The sequence below is a fragment of the Balaenoptera acutorostrata genome, chromosome 7 (genome assembly GCF_949987535.1).
Source record: "Balaenoptera acutorostrata chromosome 7, mBalAcu1.1, whole genome shotgun sequence".
In the NCBI taxonomy this organism is placed as follows: Eukaryota; Metazoa; Chordata; class Mammalia; order Artiodactyla; family Balaenopteridae; genus Balaenoptera; species Balaenoptera acutorostrata.
The window spans coordinates 58,104,940-58,128,261 of NC_080070.1; the positions used below are offsets into that span (position 1 = coordinate 58,104,940).

General features: G+C 39.4%; 1 protein-coding gene across 6 annotated transcripts in view; it reads right to left on the reverse strand.

Annotated features, from left to right (window-relative positions):
• Positions 1-23,322, reverse strand: part of CDK6 (cyclin dependent kinase 6) — a 237,502-nt gene that overhangs the window by 162,924 nt on the left and 51,256 nt on the right. For 5 of the 6 annotated variants that reach the window (XM_057550528.1, XM_057550529.1, XM_007195774.3 and 2 more), the window contains exon 3: positions 9,682-9,817. The exons of the other annotated variant lie outside the window; for it this stretch is intronic. In XM_057550528.1, coding sequence (XP_057406511.1) covers positions 9,682-9,817 — 136 coding nt within the window. The remainder of the gene's footprint in view (positions 1-9,681; positions 9,818-23,322) is intronic. 6 annotated transcript variants of the gene reach the window in all.

Genomic DNA, 23,322 nt, shown 5'->3' on the forward strand with positions numbered 1-23,322 from the left:
TGCCTATGTAATCAACCCTCTAATTAACTCTGAAATGTAGGCATCAATATATAGTTACCAACACATGTTTACTGGGGGTCCTCTATATATCCCAGACAGTACTGGCGATAGTGCAATAAACTAGAGTCTGGACTTCAAAGCTCTCACCTTCTAGCTGGGAAAAATAAAGAACAAATATAAAAAAGTGAATGAGATCATTCCGGCTAAGTGTTGAAGAAGATAAAATGGGACAACGTGGTGTAATGTGGTAAACTGTAAGTAGGTGTGGAGTGGTAGGTGAGGTGGTCAGAGAAGGAGTCGTTAGGATATAACCTGAGTTGGGATTAGAATGGTGAGAAATAGGCATCCTATCTGCGGGGCTTGGGAGGGAGAGGCATGGAACATTCCAAACAGAGTGAACAATAAATACCCACGCTGAGCTGGAAGCATGTTGGAAGAACAGAAAGAAGGCAGGTGTGGCTGAAGGACAGTGAACCAAAAGAGCAGAGGCAGATCAGAGCTTGGGAGGAAGAGGGTGGGTAGGAAGGAAGAGCCCTAGGTCATGCAAGACTTTTTACTTTATTCTACAAGTCATAGGAAACTACTGGAGAAAAGTTTTCAGCAGGGGAGTAATACTTTTATTTATGCTTTAATAAGGTGCCTCTGGTTGCTGTATGGAGGATAATCTACAACAGGTGGAAGCAGCATATTGAGTTAGGAAGCTGGTTTGATGGGTTGGACCAGAGCTTTAGCAACAAAGATATTGAGAAGCAGTCGGATTGGGGTTATCTTTTGGGGATAAAACCAAAAGTACTTGCTAAGGGATTAGATGAAGATTGTGAAGGAAAGAAAGAAACCTAGAAGGATCCTTAGGTTTGGGGCTCAAACAACTGGGCAGATGGGGAAGGCTTGAGCTGGGGAGAAGATTCTTGGGCAATGTTTTGGTGGCGAGATATCAAACGGAATGGTTGGTCGACTATAATGCATTTAGAGCAAGGGCGATAGGTCAGGCTGGAGAATAATGATACCTGAGGGTTTGGAACTGAACGACATCACCTGGCCAGAAAGTGTAGACAGGGAGGAGAAGAGAGATGAGGGTGAAGCTCTGGGTCACCCAACATTTAGAGGAAGAGAGCCAGAAAAGATACTGTAACCAGGGAGCTTAGGCACACACTAAACTTGGGCGAGGAATATCCCTCTTCTCTGTGGAGCATCCCTCGGCCATCTGTCACCATGGTGATACGCACTGGGTATATACTGCCTGCAACTTTTTCGTGGGCTCTATAAACAGATTTAATGCCCAAGGTGAGGAAGCACTTTCTAAACAGATTCCAACTTACCTATTATTAGCTTGATCAAAGTGTCATTTGTTTATTTTACTGAGTCAATATTTATTTTAGTGAGTCAGTCTTACAGTACCTTTAGAAAGAAACTAGTTTTTTTTTTGCTTTTTAACCCATATTTCCTGTTAGGAAAAAAAAAAAAAACCAACCACAAAATAACTCTGTTATAGTTTGTCATTACATACTTTTAGATAATCATGTATTTGCATAATTCTGTCCTCTTTCTCTGATATTTTCAACTACTACAAGGGCTTGGGAACTTGCTTAAGGATGTCTTTCTGGGAGAGTCCTCAAAATCTAGATGATCTAAAAATGTTCTCCCCGAAGAGTTACTGAAAGCTACCAGAGATGTAGCTCACTCACCCTACATTTCCCCCTAAATTTGAGGTAAACTCAGTGTTGACTCACTTCCTTCCTATCATCTCTTCTATTAGAGCTGATGATGGTCAATTGCTGGGGCCACTTTGATTTAACCCTCTAGCAACCCCCAGGCTGGCTGCCTAACTTTTGCTTAGCATTATGGCTGATGTTCCTGTGTTTAAAAATCCCCCCAAATTCTGTGTGTTGGGCGGGGGGAGTGAGGCAGGCACATACACAGGTAAGGGTGGGAACGAGGGTGTGGTCTGTGTGGAGAAAGCATTTCTTTTGAGTCAGAAGACTACATTCCAAGCTGACTTTCCACAGAGAAAAACTATGACATAGGTTACATTCCTGATGAAAGTTCAGACGCCTGAGTTTTAAAAAGCAGAATGCCTCTAAGCACAATTGTTAATATATCACGAATGATGTGCTTTTCATAAGGCATAAGAAGGGTCTAGAATGCGCATAGGCTGATTAGGTAAAACATTCCAATAACCAATCCTGTAAAATGTTACATTAATGTGGAAGGGTAGTGAAACTTACACGAAAGATTCTTAGGACTCAGGTTGGAGAGAGCCCAAAGCCAGGGACTGAGGAGGAAGCTGGGGCAGAGCTACGCAGAGCCTGGGGAAGCTAAGAGTGTGTGAGTATGCATGTGTGTGTGTGTGTGTGTGTGTGTGTGTGTGTGCGCGCGCACACGCATGGGGGGTGGAGGATGGGGGGGGACAGTGGGGGGCAGGGAAGGAGGCAGGGGAGGCAAAGGGTAGAGGGAACAGAAGATCTTGAGTACCAAGAAGAAAATAAGCTGTCTGGGCAACCACACTGGCTAGCTACAAGCCCTGAGAGATCCAACTATACTACAGGAGTGAACTATTTTAAGTCACATTGCTGTAAGTTGAGGCCCATTTTAGAGTAAAAACCAACACTGGCATGACTGACCTATGAGGTCCTTTGTACCAGAACTAGTGTTATTACAACATTCCACTTTGCTTATTACAATTAATCTTATTAAACAGTCCTCTCAGGCATCTTTCACAAATGCACTTTCTTCAAAAATTATTTCATGTGACTACAAAAAAGCAGTGTGCATTAAACACCAGGAAAGATGTGTGTGCATGTGCCTGTGTGTGTTTTTAAAACCATGGTCTATTCAGTTAAGTCCAGCCTTGCTATTAGATTGAAAAAAATCTCCTTCCAGGATCCTTATCATTATTGTGAAGTATTTGTTCTTTGAATTTCTTGTCTTGTTTTTGGGATCACTTTATTATGCAACATCTGCTCTGAATTTCAAATGTGATAAACAGAGTATGAGTGTCGGTGGCAGATGGCTAATGACCGGCAGCGACAGGGCATTCAAGCCTGCCTTGTTTTCTGGGAAGCGATATTTTCATGTTAATTTGCTCTGTGTCCTGCAAAGATGAGACAAATCACCTGCTCATAATTCAGGCAAAGTGGAGACCACTAGGAGCCGAGCGGAGCCGTGGCTTGATTCCTTTAGGGGTGAGAGGAGAGAAGGCTCTGAGAGGCTTTCCTCATCAGAGGCCAGGGACCAGGCAGTCACTTTGCATTATGTCAGATGGAGAAAGATGAATCAGCCCTGGGCATCCCAACCTGACACCAGAGCCACTGTTTACTGCAAGCAGATATTATTCATGAAAACAGATCTTTCCCAGAGGCAGAAAACAGGTGCTATTAACAGTGTATGTCAGTCTCTGAAGTCTGGGTTTTGTAAAATAAACTTAATAGTACATTTTATCTCTTACTGAAAATGTTACAACCAACAGAAATCTCTAAGAAACATTCAATCGAAGATAAAATGAAATCTAATTCACAGAGAAAATGACCCACACAGACACATAAACCTTGAGGTCTTTCGGCCTTCTCAAGCCATATAGAATTCATCTGTCATAGAGATACGCAAATAAAATATAATTTTTATTCCAAGACTGAGTCATCCAAAGAGGCCATGTGGTCTTGAGCTGAAAGAACTGTGTTCTACTTTGGAGAGGCAGCTGGTGTTCTCTGTGAGCTTTCAGTGCCTTTGAATTTCTATTTGTGAAAAGCGTGTTACATGTACAGAATGTCCAAAGAATGAAACTAGGTTCTCAAAGAGTTTAAAAGATAGTTGAGAAGCCAGGTCATATACTAGGAAAGATAATATACTAGAGACGGAAGCCTGAGTACCAAATGATAGTTTAGTAAAAGAGGGCATTACCTTTGGAAACATGTAAAGCATAAGATTTTACACAGGAGTCTCTCCCCATATATATCCTGCCATATAGTTCTTTTTCTGGATAGCAGTTACACATGACTAAGGAACAAGGTGAGGGAATTTGTTTACAGTTCTTTCTGATCCTCTCTCATAAGGTAGCAGATAAAGGCATGAAAGAGAAAACCTAACGATCTGGAAGCCTTTTTTTTTTTTCTCATAAAGTCCCCATAAATGAAAGGTGCTACATAAACACAGGTACTCAAAATGTATTATGAACCCCCAAAGGAAAAAATAAGACAATCATAAGGTGTCAATTATTGCCTCATAAGTTTAAGCGTGGCGGTCTAAGAAGACAATGTCGAATCTCAAATGATCAAATTAAAATTAAACAGATGGCACTGCATTCCTCCACAATTAAGTACATCAAAAAATAACATTCTGAACTAGAAATAGGAAAGCAAGATATGGCAACAATAAGCCTACGAGGCAAAGTTTGAGTATTTGTTGACGTCACAGCATAGCAGTCAAGAGGTTTCTTTATGCAAATGTCACCATCAACATGAATGAATATATCTCAGGACATCAAGAAAAGAGATTAAAGAATGTGATGAAAACTTCAAGATGAAGTATGAATAAGACGTATAAATGTATTTATTTATTTATTTTTAGAATAAGTGTATTTTAAAATGTTGGAAAGAACCACCTATGATTTTATTTTATTCTCATAAGCCTCTCAATGACAATTTTCAGTTCAGACCATATCATAATGACAGAATTTCCCCGAATGAGTTCACCCAACTATCAACCTTTGCAAACACTTAGGGCTTCAGGGGTGGTTTTCTGCCTTTTTTACTTTTAAAAACAAATGGTATTTAAATGCATGTAAAAATTGTTATGTGATATATGTAAGCTGGGAAAATAAGCCCATCATGGGCTCTTTTTTTGTTTGTTTGTTTCTTTTCTTTTTCTTTTTTTTTGGTTGCACCATGTGGCATGTGGAACTTCCCTGACCAGGGATCGAACCCACACCCCCTGCAGTGGAAGCACAGAGTCTTAACCACTGAACCACCTGGGAAGCCCTCATGGGCTCTTTTTATAACAAACAGGTTGATGAAAATGGTACTGAACAGAAAGAGTTTACCTCTGTAATAGCTAGTCAGAGACCATGCAGCATCCCAGTTTTACCCAAGTACGGCTCACCTAATGCAATTTATGTCCTGAATGTGCACTCGAATATACTGAATTGAGGCGGACCAACAGGAAAACAGTGCCACAGAAAACATGGTGGGGGACAGGTGGTGGAGGAAAATTCCCACAGCCTAAACCATCTGAATATGAGGTCTTTCCCTGACTTCCTGTTTCACACCTGTTTCATGTTAAAATATTTTACCTATTTGTCTACTTTGCAACATGGCGAGTTCTGATATATGCAAGACAATGTCAAGAATAATATATATGATTTTGAAGAACATTTTAGAAAATATTTTGGTACCATAATGCAAAGAATCAGCTACAGACTGTGTTTATTCATAAGTAATAGGGGTTTTTTAAACTTAAAAACACCAAACACCAACTAAACTACTTAAATAACCATAGAGAAGTGTCCCACATGCTTCTGTGTGCTCTTATATTCTAAGGTCCCCAAGTGCAGCTTCTTGACTCATGCAGTTTTGTATCCTCAAAGTGCCTAGCACAGAACTCACCCTGTAAATACTCAATTAACCTTTGTACGAGTATATTCAGAAAAACTCTTATTACAACAGAGCATTCTATATAAAGAATCCAGTCCATGTTCCCAATAGGTTCCTCATAATAACAATATTCACTTGATATAGTTATTGAGACTTCTCATAAATGAGCTATACAACAACAAAATATTTCTGTTCTCTGGCTGTGTGCTTGAAAAATTCAATTAACCAGAACCTCAACTAGCTGGAACTTCCTACTGAGCAGCTGTTTATCCTTCATACCAGTGCTTAAAAAGATGTCAACTTAGAAACAAAAGATAAAAGTGTTCATTAAAAATAAATTTATGTCAATCACATATTCAGCTTAAAACTATCCATTTGATAGTATTATGGTGCTTTTAAATGATTACTCATGTTTTTAATGATGACCTTAAAGAACCTCAAACACAAATTCTAAAAAAAAACACAACCCCTTATACTTAATAAGGAAGAAAAGTAGATCAGCACATTTCAGAAAATTTTTAAAAATTAAGGATGAATGGGCATATATCTGGAGAAAACTCTAATTTGAAAAGATACATGCACCCCAGTGTTCATGGCAGCACTATTTACAATAGCCAAGACATGGAAGCAACCTAAATGTCCTTTGACAGATGAATGGATAAAGAATATGTGGTATATATATACAATGGAATATTACTCAGCCATAAAAAAGAATGAACTACTGCCATTTGCAGCAACATGGATGGACCTAGAGATTATTATACTAAGTGAAGTCAGACAGACAAAGACCAATATCATATGATATCACTTATATGTGGAATCTAAAAAAAATGATACAAATGAACTTATTTACAAAACAGAAACAGACTCATAGACATAGAAAACTTATGGTTACCCAAGGGGAAAGGGGTGGGGGGGGAATAAATTAGGTTTGGGATTAGCAGATACAAACTACTATATATAAAATAGATAAACAACAAGGTCCTACTGTATAGCACAGGGAACTATATTCAATATCTTGTAATTCAGGGAGATCAGCTCGGTGCTTTGTGACCACCTAGAGGGGTGGGATGGGGAGGGTGGGAGGGAGGGAGATGCAAGAGGGAAGAGAAATGGGAACATATTGTATATGTATAACTGATTCACTTTGTTATAAAGCAGAAGCTAACACACTATTGTAAGGCAATTATACTTCAATAAAGATGTTTAAAAAAAATATCTTGTAATAAACTATAATGGGAAAGAATCTGAAAAAGAATATATGTATATGTATAACTGAACCACTTCACTGTATACCAAAAACTAAAAACAACATTGTAAATCAACCAGACTTCAATTAAAAAAACAATTAAGGGTGAAGACGAAAAGGGTCTTGCGACTAGCTTTTAAGTTAGCAAAAGATGTTCAATGAGCCATTAACATACAAATTAATCGCCTGAAATATTTCAGTTGACCATAGTTTTATTTTACTACGAAACATCAAAACACCATTAACCACAAACCTTAAATAACCACAGCCCTTGCACCCACCTCTACCTCTGTGGGGCTGTTGCCCCTGATGGCTGAAGAAATTTAACAGCCTTCAGGAGAATCTCCTGTTCAACACAGAATGAAGTGACACTCCCTTTCCCTGGAGAGATGAAGAACTCAGAAATAATTTTAACAAGTTACCTTGTCAAAAGCTTCTGTTGATAAGCATCAATCCCCCGCTCCCCAACCTTGGCTTGGCCATCCCCCGGCTACTCTCCTTCATCTCACCTTAGTGACCACCTTTTTGCCTGCTCCTCTCTGAATCCTGCTTACCTCTCTACTCCCACCCTTGGGAATTTCCCCCACCCCGCTTCATTTTCTACTCTTGCCCGATCAAGCCTTAGTTTAAGCACATCACTCTGGTTTATCAGTCATTTTAGCTACACATAGTTTTGCAAATGATTCCACTCAGCAGCCTCTAATGTCCTAGGAGAATTTAATGTGAAGCTCGAAAGATCTATGTAGGTGGCAATGTAGGGTATAAATATATGGTTACCTTGTCTCGCTGCCCAAAAAAAAATGACCTCCCCCAAATGAAATTTTTGAACTTAGAAATAGATTAGAAGAAGCTAATGCTTATTTTGACAGTCTGTGTTTAAGCTGTTGGAAGTCATTTAAAAAACAATTTTCAATTAATTATATCTGAAGAAAGGTTGGCAATGTGTCTTACTTATTGAGTACCTATGTGTATAAATCACTGAGTAGGGACTGTCAGGATACAAAGATGAATGAATAGGTAAGACATGGACACAAATAATGACAATTAAATGTAGAAAATATGATAAAGAGGGCTTCCCTGGTGGTGCAGTGGTTGAGAATCTGCCTGCCAATGCAGGGGACACGGGTTCGAGCCCTGGTCTGGGAAGATCCCACGTGCCGCGGAGCAACTGGGCCCGTGAGCCACAACTACTGAGCCTGCGCGTCTGGAGCCTGTGCTCCGCAACAAGAGAGGCCACGATAGTGAGAGGCCCGCGCACCGCGATGAAGAGTGGCCCCCACTTGCCGCAGCTAGAGAAAGCCCTCGCACAGAAACAAAGACCCAACACAGCCATAAATAAATAAATAAATAAATAATTAATAAATAATTAAAAAGTCTAAAAAAAAATTATTTAAAAAAAAAAAGAAAGAAAATATGATAAAGAGGGACAGAGATGTAGAACAAGCTATAAGACAAATGAGATTACATCCAGCTATAAAGTTTGCTCAAATGATATCTGGGGTGGGCCTTGAAAAATGTAAGCAGAGAGTTATTGGTGGCGGGAGCAAAGAAATGGCAATGAGAAGGAAGCCCACGGAGGTAGGAAATTACGAGCCACAGTAAGAGGATGGGGATTAGCCCAATCTGGCCAGAAAGCAGAGTACACAAAACAGGGCTATACTCCGCCCTGCATGCTGAACATGGTATTTTGGACAAACTCATAAAGGAGAGAACTGAAGCCACAGGATTGGAATAGAATTTGAGTGAAAAGAGGGATGCAGAGATAGAAGAGAAAAGGACCAAGAACAGGTAATTAGGAATACCTATGTTTAAAGGGCCTTACTGTCTTTGAAACTGCTCAGGAAGCAATGAGACCATTCCTGAGCACCATATTCTTTTATGAAAGGCAGATAGGAGAAAATAAATTCTACATTAGTCTAAAACCAAAGAAATAAATCATTCAATACATCAAGTTCTAAATGTATCAGTATCTGGGAACACCACCTAGCTATCACTAAAAGACATTTCTTACTCTGTTCAGAAGATAAACTGTTTTCAGCTATTAACTCCTATCTAAAATGATGCTGAACTCTAGAACTCATTTCTACACAATGAATGATAAGGTAAGGAGTCTGTTTCACCTAATTCACAAAAACAAACAGATCTTTGTGAAAACCTGCCCATGATATGCACAGATCTACAAGATCGACTGGGAAGTTCAATTAAGCAGCACAAAGTAAGACCAACAAAGCTTTATAAGTAGCTCTTCCCATTAGACTTAAAGGAAGAAAGGACCTCTAGTCAATACACTGCATCTAGCTTGCTGACCTCCAAGGAGTCTTAAGTCATCTTTGAATCCCAAGAGTTTGGGATGGTACTTGACACTTAGGCTTCCTATAAATGTTTTATGAATGAGAAGAAAATGGAGAAAGAAGGGCCTAACAATCAATATTTCAGATTTACATAGCATAGGTATGTCCTAGGACCAGTAAACAATTACAATATTCAATATACTCATGAATGATGTTTTAAATTATAACCCTTAGAATCCACAAACGATCAGAAAAAGGCTGAGCTATACTTACTACACTATACTTTCTAAGCTTAGGGCCAGATAATGTACAAATAGATATTTTCCAGTAATTTTAGTATGTATTAGAGCTAAAGGGTTTTTTTTCCACTGAGCCCTAAAATTAGTGAACTAGAATATACCCCATTCTTTAAACATCCCACTTAGTCATACTAGATATATTTAACTATATATTGAGTTCCAAAGGCTCTAATTTTGGCAATTTTCATAAGGAAAGAGTGCCATTGTTTATGTAACAGTGTGACTGTTTGACCAGGCAGAGAGATGATTCTTAGTACCTTTATGGTTTCAGTGGGCACTCCAGGCTCTGGAACTTTATCCAAATAAGTGGTCAAGTCTTGATCAACATGTTCAAACACTAATGTTAGTTTGGTTTCTCTGTCTGTTCGTGACACTGTGCACACATCAAACAACCTAAAAGGAAAAAAAAAAGGAGGTATTAAGTAGGTGGTAATAAGCAAAGAAGTAACCTGTAAGTCTTACACATATCCCTCAATTTGATCATGTAATTAGGGGGAAAAAAAGGACAGGTTTGATCATTCCTTGTGATAATATGTAAGGATACCTAATAGGATCTGATACTTGAATATCGATATGAAAGTTCAGGGGCGGAGCACTTAGTTAAGTGGTGACAAAATCCACAGTGGCAAAGAGAAATCAACACGGCTGCAACATGAGAATGTCTGCTTGGAGAGCTCCTTAGTTAAGATCTTAGGTAGAACTTGCTGATAGAGATAGTTTCAAAAACTGCAGCCTCTAGGAAAAATACGGTTCTTAGCTCACAGGTCAAGAATTATTAAAGAGGGCTTCCCTGGTGGCGCAGTGGTTGAGAATCTGCCTGCCAATGCAGGGGACACGGGTTCGAGCCCTGGTCTGGGAAGATCCCACATGCCGCGGAGCAACTACGCCCGTGAGCCACAATTACTGAGCCTGCGCGTCTGGAGCCTGTGCTCCGCAACAAGAGAGGCCGCTACAGTGAGAGGCCCGCGCACCGTGATGAAGAGTGGCCCCCACTTGCCACAACTAGAGAAAGCCCTCGCACAGAAACGAAGACCCAACACAGCCATAAATGAATGAATAAATAAATGAATAAATAAAAATTTGAAAAAAAAATGGTTAAGATGGTAAAGAATTATTAAAGAGACAGACTGAGCATTTTTTGGAGATGCTGGACTCTGTAATTTAGATTTTCCTGGAATTTAAGGTCTTATGCCTATGAAAATAACTATAATGGAATATGGAGAAATTTGGTTTATTTCTAAGAAAGCCTTCTCATCCTGGTGAATCAAATCATTTCCCTAGAATGGGCATGAATTCTTAGTTTCAAAATTCCAAATATCATGCTAATAAAAACTGTGAAATTTTTACTTTTGCAGGGGGGCAGAAATTGCATTGGTAAACTATATTGCCCTTAGATGATAAAGGCAGATTGACAAACTTTGTAATTATGTTTGGATGGGAGAATTCAATTCCTTCCATAAAATCCTACAACTAATTCAAAATTTAAGTTTTAAGAACAAAGCCTTCAGTAGCCAAAAGAATTTTCAAGCCAAAGGACAGAATTTCCGTTAGCTTCAACAGACAAAGGATACTACCTGGCACATGAGATGCTCACCAAACATTTAAAGAACTAAACACACCACCCATAAACAAGCTATAAATAAATTTCTTGACAAGAATGTAATATAAATACTAAGAAAAGGCTAATAAAAGTGCTATTCATATTACTTTCTTTCATTTTTTAAAATGAAACAACACCTTCTTCAAAGAAACTAACTATAAATGTGCATATAACCCAGTTACTGAAATGCAGGGTTGACTCTCAGTTATCCACTTTGTACATTACCTCTTAAATTTTTAATGCCTAGCTGGTTCACCATGCCACTCTACTGCATTTCTGGGCTAAATGGGCTCCATAACCTTTGGTACTTCAGTGTTAATCTAAAGTAAAGTTTAGGGCTTCCCTGGTGGCGCAGTGGTTGAGAATCTGCCTGCTAATGCAGGGGATGCGGGTTCGAGCCCTGGTCTGGGAGGATCCCACATGCCGCAGAGCAACTAGGCCCGTGAGCCACAATTACTGAGCCTGCGCGTCTGGAGCCTGTGCTCCGCAATGGGAGAGGCCGCAATGGGAGAGGCCGTGATGATGAGAGGCCCGCGCACCGCGATGAAGAGTGGCCCCCGCTTGCCGCAACTAGAGAAAGCCCTCACGCAGAAACGAAGACCCAACACAGCCAAAAATAAATAAATAAATAAATAAATAAATAAAGTTTAAAAGAAACTAAAGAACACCATAATTAAGTTAAATCAGATGGGGTGAACACCACCAACAATCACACATACTTTATAGCCAGGTCCAAACTCCTTTTTAATTTTGGGCAGCCTGGGGTGAGTTCTACAACGCCATTAAAATCAATTAAGATCAACAGAATTTCTTCCTTACGTTTGTCTACTTCCAAATATTCTGACTTCTAAGTTTTAATTATCTATTTATAAACTTAACTTTTTCTAAATTTCTAAAGTCTTCGAGTATCACTAATGTGACTTATTCTGAAAAATTATTCTGACAAAGTAAAACTCCTAATTAACAAATTTATTAAAAATAATGCCATAAATCATATGCATGCCGTACTGTGAAAAATATGATTGCTATCATGCATGTATCTGAAACCTGGGAAGTTTATGAAAACAAGTCTTTCAAAATTTGGTAATTCGAGGTAACTACCATTTATTCATAGGCTCCTTTGAACCATCTTCTTTCCATTAAACCCGCATACTTTGACATCTTTACTCTTTTCTTCCTTTTTTTTTTTAACATCTTTATTGGAGTATAATTGCTTTACAGTGTTGTGTTAGTTTCTGCTGTATAACAAAGTGAATCAGCTATATGCATACGTATATCCCCATATCCCCTCCCTCTTGTATCTCCCTCCCACCCTCCTTAACCCACCCCTCTAGGTGGTCACAAAGCACTGAGCTGATCTCCCTGTGCTATGCGGCTGCTTCCCACTAGCTAACTATTTTACATTTGGTAGTGTATATATGTCCATGCCACTCTCTCACTTCATCCCAGCTTACCCTTCCCCCTCCCCATGTCCTCAAGTCCATTCTCTACGTCTGTGTCTTTATTCCTGTCCTGCCCCTAGGTTCATCAGAACCATTTTTTTTTTTTAGATTCCATGTATATGTGTTAGCATACGGTATTTGTTTTTCTCTTTCTGACTTACTTCACTCTGTATGACAGACTCTAGGTCCATCTACCTCACTACAAATAACTCAATTTCGTTTCTTTTTATGGCTGAGCTCAACATCACTGATCATTAGAGAAATGCAAATCAAAACTACAATGAGGTATCACCTCACACGGGTCAGAATGGCCATCAACAAAAAATCTACAAACAATAAATGCTGGAGAGGGTGTGGAGAAAAGGGAACCCTCTTGCACCGTTGGTGGGAATGTAAACTGATACAGCCACTATGGAGAACAGTATGGAGGTTCCTTAAATAACTAAAAATAGAACTACCATATGACCCAGCAATCCCACTACTGGGCATATATCCTGAGAAAACCATAATTCAAAAAGAGTCATGTACCACAATGTTCACTGCAGCACTATTTACAATAGCCAGGACATGGAAGCAACCTAAGTGTCCACTGACAGATGAATGGATAAAGAAGATGTGGCAAATATATACAATGGAATATTTTTTCTTCCTTTTGAAGAAGAAAAAGGAGTTCCACAATTACCAAGCTTCTTTATATCTGGAGCTTCTATTTTCGTGATAAAATGAAACAGTAATGAACCAAAAATGGCCTGTACTAAAATCAAATACAAACATGGGAACTGCATCATTACAGCTGTGCTTCTTAAACATTACTTTCAAAATGTTTTCTATTATAAGTAATACATTTCCTTAATAAAAAAATACATTGTTTATCACTGCCTCCAGTCAGTAAAGAACTAGTAACTCCAGTTCTTACTACACTTATGGTTTGTAATACATAAGACGTTTTAGTAATTTCCAAAAGAAAAAAAATTTTTGACAGGGACATAGCTGGAGAATGAAGTGATCATAAAACACTGCTAAACCGAAGGGTCACTTGCTCCCAAACCGTTGTTAGTTACCTAACAGCCCTGGCAGCATGCTATGTTGCTTCATCTCACCGAAACCATTTTCAAACACTCTGTATGACACAATGCAAGCATAACATCTAACCCACCCAAGTTATTTTTCTCAAAGTTATATCACTCATATCACTCTCTTCAATTTATTAAGAGTCACTGTTGCTGCCTGCAGCACCTGGACTCCACACCTGAGATATGCAAAGGTGAGCTCCCTGGAGCCCCTGTTAATTGCCCCAAATGATAAGCCATGGAGAAAAGGCACTAATTTTAATTGGCAATTTTTTTAAGTGGATTTTTAAAGACACACATTTAAAGAGACACAGAGTAGAATATTCTTGTATAAATTTTAGTGTATATAATTATATATTCTTCTAGGCTACAAAAAGAATGGTGTTTAGTAGAAGCGGCTCATGCTGGTTTAAGGAGATAATGCTTTTTATTTTTTTAAGGTGCTGTTATTAATTTTATTTGGAAAATGGAGCCTATTACCGTCTCCTTAGAAATTCAAAAGTGACATTGAGGGAAGTAAAAGTCCTAGAAGAACCTGTAGGTTTTGGGCTCCAATGCTGGCCATCAGCATCCAATAGACCCAGTACCGCACAGAAGACATTTTGGGAAATATTACTCTATACTAAAACATGAAATTTAGTCTGACTTAATTGCTTAGTAAACATTATAATAGTAAAATTAAATTATATTAGTCATAATGGGTAGAAAATGCATTTTCAATCAACAGCTATAAATACTAATCTTAGGAATTTTAGAACATAATATTTTTGATGCTTTCTTGTCTACAATGACTCTATCTGGAATCATCCCAAAGCAAATAATAATCACTTCAGTGGGCAATAAAGAGAAGATAGATGCTGTATAAAACCAATAAGTCTCACATAAAGCAACTGAACTAAACAAGAATTGAATGAAACCCCTGGTGTTTGGCAGGAGGTTAACAATCCGTAATATATAAATCAATGAGGAATGTGGTCAAGCTACCTATAACCTCTGTAACTTGCAAAACAAAAGAGCCAGACAGGTCTGAACATTTGAAAATAAACCCTGGGAAATAACTTCAACTGTTTGATTCCTTGTGTCGACCAACATCTTAAAGCTTTCCAAAACCATTTTATTTTTTTTTGCTATTCAGTAAACTGACAAAAATACCATTTCAGTGACTGCATAACTACAGTTCCATAAGAGAAGTATAATCACATTGTGTTGAGGATGAACAAAAATATCTCAGATGACTTTTAGAGGAAATGAAAACTACCATTCAAAATTTATCCATTAGAGCTTAGCTTAACGCGATCCAAGTGAATGTTCAAAAAGTAGAAGTGAAAAGTGGTTCTCAGCATTCACTGAGTCTACGAATCCAGTTTAGCTGCGCAAAACAAAATCCAAAAAAGGCAGATAGGTCATTATCATTTCACAATTAAGTCAGCCAAGCCCCTAACTATCCCATAAAATAAGTCCTCTCCCTGTCTCTATTGTCCTGACCCCCCAGCTGCAGGGCAGAGAGCAAGCACTGCGGTCCAGCACAGCACTCAGCTTTCCAGCTGTCCTAGTGATGTAATTATCTCATAACAAAATATCTCCATGAATTAACTCTGCATCCTACCCATTGTAATTCAGAATGACTGCTTCCTGTTCATGTTCTCCATTTAACTTGCTATTCTGGATCTATTGCATAGGCAAGTTGTCTTCATCTAATGGATGGGATTACATCCAATAAGGTTTGGGATTTCCAAAGATTACAATTTACAAAGGTCTCCCAAACAACATGCTCTGTAAACACAAGCCCTGCCTTTCTATTGTGGTTATAATAAAAGGGAAATCTGCATTACTTGCTGTGATTAAACTCTGACCTGTCACAGGAAGTTCTATAAGGATTTTTTTCCTGTCACTTTTTTTCATACTCTTGAATGTTTGGACATCAAATAGTTCAAGATCTGTGAGATGTCTGGCATAGCTGCTGAAGGGTGCTAAACAAAATTTTATTCGAACTACAGGCAGTCTTCAGAATTGAGAAGAATTTTTAAAAAATCTCTAATCTCTTCCTCTATAGTCCACGAAGCACATTCTTTGGCTACAGCTCGCATGCACCAAATTTATGTTCACACCTCCCACTAACCCTACACTACTGGATACTGGCCAGGGTATTCTCCTTTTGCTCATTAAATAAGGAGTGTGTGTGCACTTATTCTCAACCAGCACTGAATGGTGTAATTCCAGAAGTATTTGCCACTAACAATAATGAACCTGCTGCTAGAAGGAAATCGCCATTTCAGCAGTACCTGTAAACACTTATCAGTATGGGCACTGTACTGTGCAGGCACTGTACTTGGTTTTAGAGATTCCAACAGATCTAAGACGGGTACCGTTTTTAAGAGCTTCATATCCAGTTGGGGGGAGAGACGACTGACATGTAAAACTACAAGCAGTGATATATGGCTATGTATTAATTCCAAATTAATTCTACAAACACTATGTGAAACTTTATATATCAACATCAAAGTAAATTCATTCTACATCCTATTACAGTAGACACCTGTGATGTCTACCTTTCCAACATCCATTCTCTCTTCTGGAAACCATATCCTCATTTCTTGTTGAGGAACCACTCCTACCCCATACACTCAGGCAATATATTCGTGGGGTACATGCGCAGGATGGCAGGTAACCTACCCTGGACAGAGTGACAATGACTGATTTAGGGATGGACAGGACCATGAGAATTGGTCCCAGGAATTTTACTAGATCTTCTGGGAAAGTAGAGCTCTCTTTATTCTGGGATTACCAAACTGGCAACAGATTAGCCTGCAGCTGCTGGTGGCCATCTCTGCCACCACTGTAGAGCCCACCATGGAATGCAGCCAACACCGAAGAGAGCCAGAGCAGAGAGATGATAGGCAAGAGATTCCGGATGACATCATTTAAGCACCTGGACCCACTTATGCCCAACCTACCCTTGGATTTATTACTTACGTGAGCCAGTAATGTTGCTTTTGTGCTTACCCAGTTTGAGTTGGGTTTTATTACTTACAACAAAAAATAGTCCTAAGACATCTATAAACATTTTGAAATAATTAAAAGACTTTAAACATCAATATCTGACCTCAAATACATCTTATATATTAGACAAACTGAATTAAGCTCAAGCACATAGCTTAATTAGTAGGAGTTTCCTCCAGGTGACTATACCAGTTCCCTGACTTGCTGGGAGACTATTCGCCTTAAGAGGTTTCTCCATGAGCATGCTGGCTGGGAAGACAGCAGCAGAGCCGAATAATTAATCTCCCCTAAGGAGCCATGCGGCCTCTTCCCAGGATTCCTCCTTGTGGTTCCTTGTCTGACCACAGAGGCATTTTATGGAGAAAAAGTAGAGAAAGAAAGCAAGAGAGACAAGCTCATTGCAAATGGGAATATGGAACCTAGCATCGGAAAGGCCTGGGTAAGAAGAAGTGAGGAGGCAAGGAGAAGCATTTAAAAATCATACAAAGGTACTGAGTTTAGTTAAAGGTTGAGTCCAATGCTCAGAGATCTGTTCTCCCAAAACCCTTCGTTAAGCAACCCCCCTTCCACTAGCTGTTGTTGAAAAGTGGAAATGCACAGGGACGCCCCGTAAGTAGTAACCCCAAAGCAGGGAAACCCCTTTGTGATCATACTGTTGTTACACTGAAGGCGACCACAATCTGACAAGGGAATGCAAAGCCAACATCTTTTATTTACTAACTCATTTTATTCCTTATAGCCTTAAAAAGAGCGTTCATAAGAAAGTTTCATAGTTCATCTTCTTCCAGCTCATCTTTAGAGTTTCTACTACTCTCGTTTTAGCTTCTATCTACATGTACCTGGCAATGTGGATCTATGAGTTAACATTTTTGCAGCCATTCACCAAAAAGTGTTTTACAAATAAAATGGGAATCCCCCATATTGGGCAAGTTTACAAGATGTGACTTGCACTACAGTAAATATTTAAAATAGAGCAAACAGTAAAAACTTGTGTATATGGAAACACACTGCTATCATAGGGTAGTGCAAAACTGGTGTACTATAAGCTGGGCCCCAAATAAGCTATTTGGGCTGTCTTAATGGGTATATAGGGTACTGTATACTGCTCTGTTCATATTCAAGATGAATTCCTGAAATGGACATTAAATAATAGAATTCAAACTTCTTTCATAGTCCTATAGCAGGCACTGGAGGCACTCATATTTCAAGCACAATCCTTCAAACTGCTAATGCATTTTATCTGAATCAAAGGCAGAGAGAAGAATGAGGTAGTAACATCACTCTGTTATGCTAAGTATATACTATTATGGGAAAAAAGGAAACATTACTTCAGAGCTAAAACACACGAGGAAATCACAGAAACCTATTTGTTCTCTTACAGGGAAGAGAATGGTAGCAGGGACAAAATATTCTGAGTCACCACGTGGATCACCATCTCCGCAAAGTCAAGAGAAAGAAAACAGAGGCAGGTAGACAAAGACTTGACACTTCTGCTGAATCCAGTTCCGATACAAAATAGTTTTCTAAGTTCAGAAACAACATAAAGTCAACTGTATAAAAAGAAGAAATCTGCTGAGAAAATTCGGGACCATTATGTCTTGATTAGAATAAACACCATTCACCAACCCCAGCTACAGTGTAGGAATGAGACATTACTCTTGCACCCGGTGAAGGCTCCACCTAGACATGATTACCTTAGTTTTAGCCTTTTCCTTACACAACAGTTAGCTTCACAAACACAGACACATGGGTCAAAATAAGAGCCTGATAAGAGTGAATGGATTCAACGATTCGTAAACCTGTGACATTTGGTGTGAGGGTGGGGTTCAGGGGCCCCAAGTCATAAACCCTACTGGCAGATCAGAGATTACAGATTAGCAAACTAAAGACAGCCTTAAACTGAAAGTACCTCTCCATACTTTTTTACTCTTTTCTTTTAACTCTCTAGAGCATCTAGTACAGTGTCTAACACACTGTAGATGTTCAATGTCTACTGAAGGAATTAAACTTTTCAAAATTATAACTCAGGGAAAAGTTAGGAGCAAAGTAAGAGAGAGGATCTTCAGAGATGTCATTAGGAAAGCATGGCATGCTGAGGAAGCCAAATCTGGTAACTGATGTTAAATGAGGACTCACACACTAATGTATCACATTTACTAACTAACATTTGTTAGTTTGCTCCCCACTAGCTCCTTCTATGTATTTCGACTTTTTTAGTGCTCATAACAACGTTATGAAATGGTACTCATTTTTATACATGAAGAAACAGACGTTATGTATACAAATGTTCATTGCAGCATCATTCATAATAGCCAAAAAGAGAAACCCAAACGTCTTATCGATTGATAAATGGATAAACATAACATGGTATTATCCATATAGTGGAATATTATTTAGTAATAAAAGGAATGAAGTACAGATACATGCTATGACATGAATAAACCTTGAAAAGTTTATGGTAAGTGAAAGAAACCAATCACAAAAGGCCACATATTTCATAATTCCTTTTACATGAAACCTCCAGAATAGGCAGATCCATAGAGACAGAAAGTAGATTAGTGGTTGCCTAGGGCCGGGGGTGGTGGGAGAGGAAGGAGGGGAAGGAATGAAGAATGACTGCTAATGGGTACTGGGTTTCTTTTTAGGGTAATAAAATGTAAGATCATGGTGATAGCTGCACAACTCATAAATATACTAAAAACCACTGAACTGTATACTTATATGGGTGAATTTGATAGTATGTAAAGTGTATTTCAATAAAGCTGTTTCAAAACAAAAAGAGGAAAGAAACAGTCATAGAGAGGTTTAGTACTTTGCCTAAGGCCCAGGCACGGTAAGTGGTGAAGATGGGGTCTGAAATCAGGCTGTCTGGTTCCCAAGTCTGATTTCCTTACCATTGTGCAATCCTACCTCTGTATGTAGCACAGCATTTGGGGCAAGAGACCTCTCTGTGGCAAATGAGACACACTACTGACAGGTATTGTGGTAATGCCAACTCCCAAATGTCTTTGTTTAACTTGGCTATACCAGTATATATGTGTTCCATCCTGGGCTGAAAAAAAATGTTCAGAAAATTCACAGGAAAAATAAAATAAAGCTGAAGACTGTTGATCTCCTAGACCCTCTTCTCTTATGTCCTTCCCTTGACTAGCTAGAAAATGACACACCCAACAGAGCTTGACAAAGATATTTCAATCTCAGAAATACATGAGTTAAATGATATTTTTGAAAGCAAAGTGAGCAGCTCTGGCCTGAGTCAGAATGAGTGCACGAACATCCTGGCCAACTTTCAACATTCAGTTCTGTCTCCATTTCTGACCTGTAAAAGCCCTGTTCTCCAGCTTTGGGCCTCTCTTGAGGAAAAACGACGAATCAGCCAAAACTAGGCAGCCGTCTGTGATGAAGACTGTCTGCTGGGTCTTAGAAAAAAACCAACCAAGTTTTACCTACACTATAAGCCAAAAGTCTTTCATAATCACATCCTTACTAGGTGAGTAAAGCTATCCCAGCACTAATTCACTCAGGTACTTATGATTAGGTTATTATTTAATAAAACAACCACTGAAGTTAGTTCCTTTTAAGGAAACATAAACAACCATAAACATAGGAAAAAATGTTAAACTATAGTAATAACTTACAGAAACATAAATGAAACCATCAGTGATATACTATTTAAGCCCCTCAAACTGGGTAACAAAAATGTTTAAATGATAAAATGGCACAACATTTGTGAGGGTTTGTGAAAATGGGCCCACGTGACTGTAGGAGTACAAACTGGTAAAAAGCTTTTTTGAAGAGTAATCTGGAAAAACAAACAAACATACACACACACACACACAGATATCATGTGGCCCTTAAAATGATGATACAGATTCATATTATTGAACATGGAAAGGCATTCATGATATATTATTAAAAGAAAATTCAGGCTTCAAAGGAATATGTACAGGACTTCCCCGGTGGCACAGTGGTTGGGAGTCCGCCTGCCAATGCAGGGGACACGGGTTCGAGCCCTGGTCCGGGACGATCCCACATGCCGTGGAGCAACTAAGCCCGTGTGCCACAACTGCTGAGCCTGTGCTCTAGAGCCCACGAGCCACAACTACTGAAGGTCGCGCGCCTAGAGCCCGTGCTCTGCAACAAGAGAGGCCACCGCAATGAGAAGCCTGCACACCGCAACAGAGTAGCCGCCAGTAGCCGCCGCTCGCTGCAACTAGAGAAAAGCCCGCACACAGCAAAGAAGACCCAACACAGCCAAAAATAAATTAAAAAAAAAAAAAAAAAAGAATATGTACAGTATGATTCCACATATGTAAACAAAATGGTAGAAAGATAAATCAAGATGCTAACAGTGGCTAGCTCTAGGTGATGAAATTATGGAATTGTATTTTCTGCTATTTGCCTATCTGAACTTTCTACAATGAGAACTTATCAATTTTTAACAAGAAAAAAATCACCATTTCAAAAACAAGAATTATAAAAGCTTTTTTTCTCCTTCAAGTTTTTTTCCTTCCATCACTCATATACTTTTCTTCAGTCTACTCCACTAAGTTAATGAGACAATCCTGACCATCAATTCTGAAAAGGTAGTTTTAAAAATTAAATATGTCAAATCAAATTCTTAATTTTGTTCTGGGGGAAAAAAGCAATATGCATGCATTACTGCTTCACTGAAGGTATGTGTTTTTCAATCCTCCCCAGTATGGACTAACTCTACAAAAAGAATGTAGGAAAAATAAAATTACTTTTCTGATATCTGGCTAAAAGGTCAAAAGTAGCAGAGTTACCATGAAATAAAAGAGAAACAATAGCTCAAAAAATCTTCAAATTACTCTATTGTTTATCATAGAAGCCAAGAAAGAAAGAAAGAAAAAAATTTCTCCATGGCAAAATTATGGACTTTTATAAATATGGGGAGTTTTAGAGATTATCTGGTTCTATGCAGTTGTTTTACAGATGAGGAAACACAGGCCAAGAGAGTGCAGAATGTCAAAACTAACAGAAGGAATAAGACACCTGGGTCTCGGACGTCCCTGGTGGCTCAGTGGTTAAGAATCTGCCTGCCAATGCAGGGGACATGGGCTCGAGCCCTGGTCCGGGAAAATGCCACATGCTGCGGGGCAACTAAGCCCGTGTGCCACAACTACTGAGCCTGTGCTCTAGAGCCTGCGAGCCGCAGCTACTGAAGCCCGTGCTCCTACAGCCCGTGCTCTGCAACAAGAGAAGCCACCTCAATGAGAAGCCTGCACACCACAACGAAGAGTAGCCCCCGCTCACTGCAACTAGAGAAAGCCCGTGTGCAGTAACGAAGACCCAACACAGCCAAAATAAAATAAATTAAAAAAATAAAATAAAAGACACCTGGATCTCATGACAGAATTCAGTGTCCTTATTAATACAATAAGGTATAAGCAACCAAAATAACTAAAATATGATTTTTAAAAAGGCATTAAAAATGAACATCTAACATCTTACATTTAAAATTAGATCTATTCCAGCAAAATTTCCAGGAATGATTTTTTAAGAACTGAGAAAAATTCTATAAATATATTTTAAGAACACCATCAGGGGGCTTCCCTGGTGGTGCAGTGGTTAAAAACCCGCCTGCAAATGCAGGGGACATGGGTTCGAGCCCTGGTCCGGGAAGATCCCACATGCTGAGGAGCAACTAAGCCCGTGCGCCACAACTACTGAGTCTGAGCTCTAGAGCTTGCACGCCACAACTACTGAGCACGTTGCCTACAGCCCGTGCTCCGCAATAAGAGAAGCCACCGCAATGAGAAGCTCGCGCACCGCAACTAAGAGCAGCCCCCGCTCGGCGCAACTAGAGAAAGCCTGCGCGCAGTAACAAAGACCCAACACAGTCAAAAATAATAAACAGGGCTTCCCTGGTGGCGCAGTGGTTGAGAATCTGCCTGCTAATGCAGGGGACACGGGTTTGAGCCCTGGTCTGGGAAGATCCCACATGCCGCGGAGCAATTAGGCCCGTGAGCCACAACTACTGAGCCTGCGCGTCTGGAGCCTGTGCTCCGCAACAAGAGAGGCCGCGACAGTGAGAGCCCCGCGCACCGCGATGAAGAGTGGCCCCTGCTCGCCGCAACTGGAGAAAGCCCTCGCACGGAAACGAAGACCCAACACAGCCAAAAATAATTAATTAAAAAATAATAATAATAAATAGGGGGCTTCCCTGGTGGCGCAGTGGTTGAGAATCTGCCTGCCAATGCTGGGGACACGGGTTCGAGCCCTGGTCTGGGAAGATCCCACATGCCGCGGAGCAACTAGGCCCGTGAGCCACAACTACTGAGCCTGCGCGTCTGGAGCCTGTGCTCTGCAACAAGAGAGGCCGCGATAGTGAGAGGCCCGCGCACCGTGATGAAGAGTGGCCCCCGCTTGCCACAACTAGAGAAAGCCCTCGCACAGAAACAAAGACCCAACACAGCCAAAAATAAATTAATTAATTAAAAAAAAAAAGGAAATCAGGCTTTAAAAAAAATGTATCAGTGTTAATTTAAAAAATAATAATAATAAATTAATTTATTTTTTAAAAGTTTTAAAAAAGAACACCATCAGGAAACTATATTAAAAGATTAGAAAACAGAACACAGTTGGAAAAGTTGAAAGAACTGGTATCTCTATCAACTGCTAAACTTAAGGATCTGAAATTAGGCTTCGTTCAGATGCAAAAATGTGTAAATATTAAGTTATGATTTAATATGTCTACACTTTAATTATATTTTAGAGTTTGATCTTTGTTTTAGGAATATTTCAGATAATAAGGTAAATATT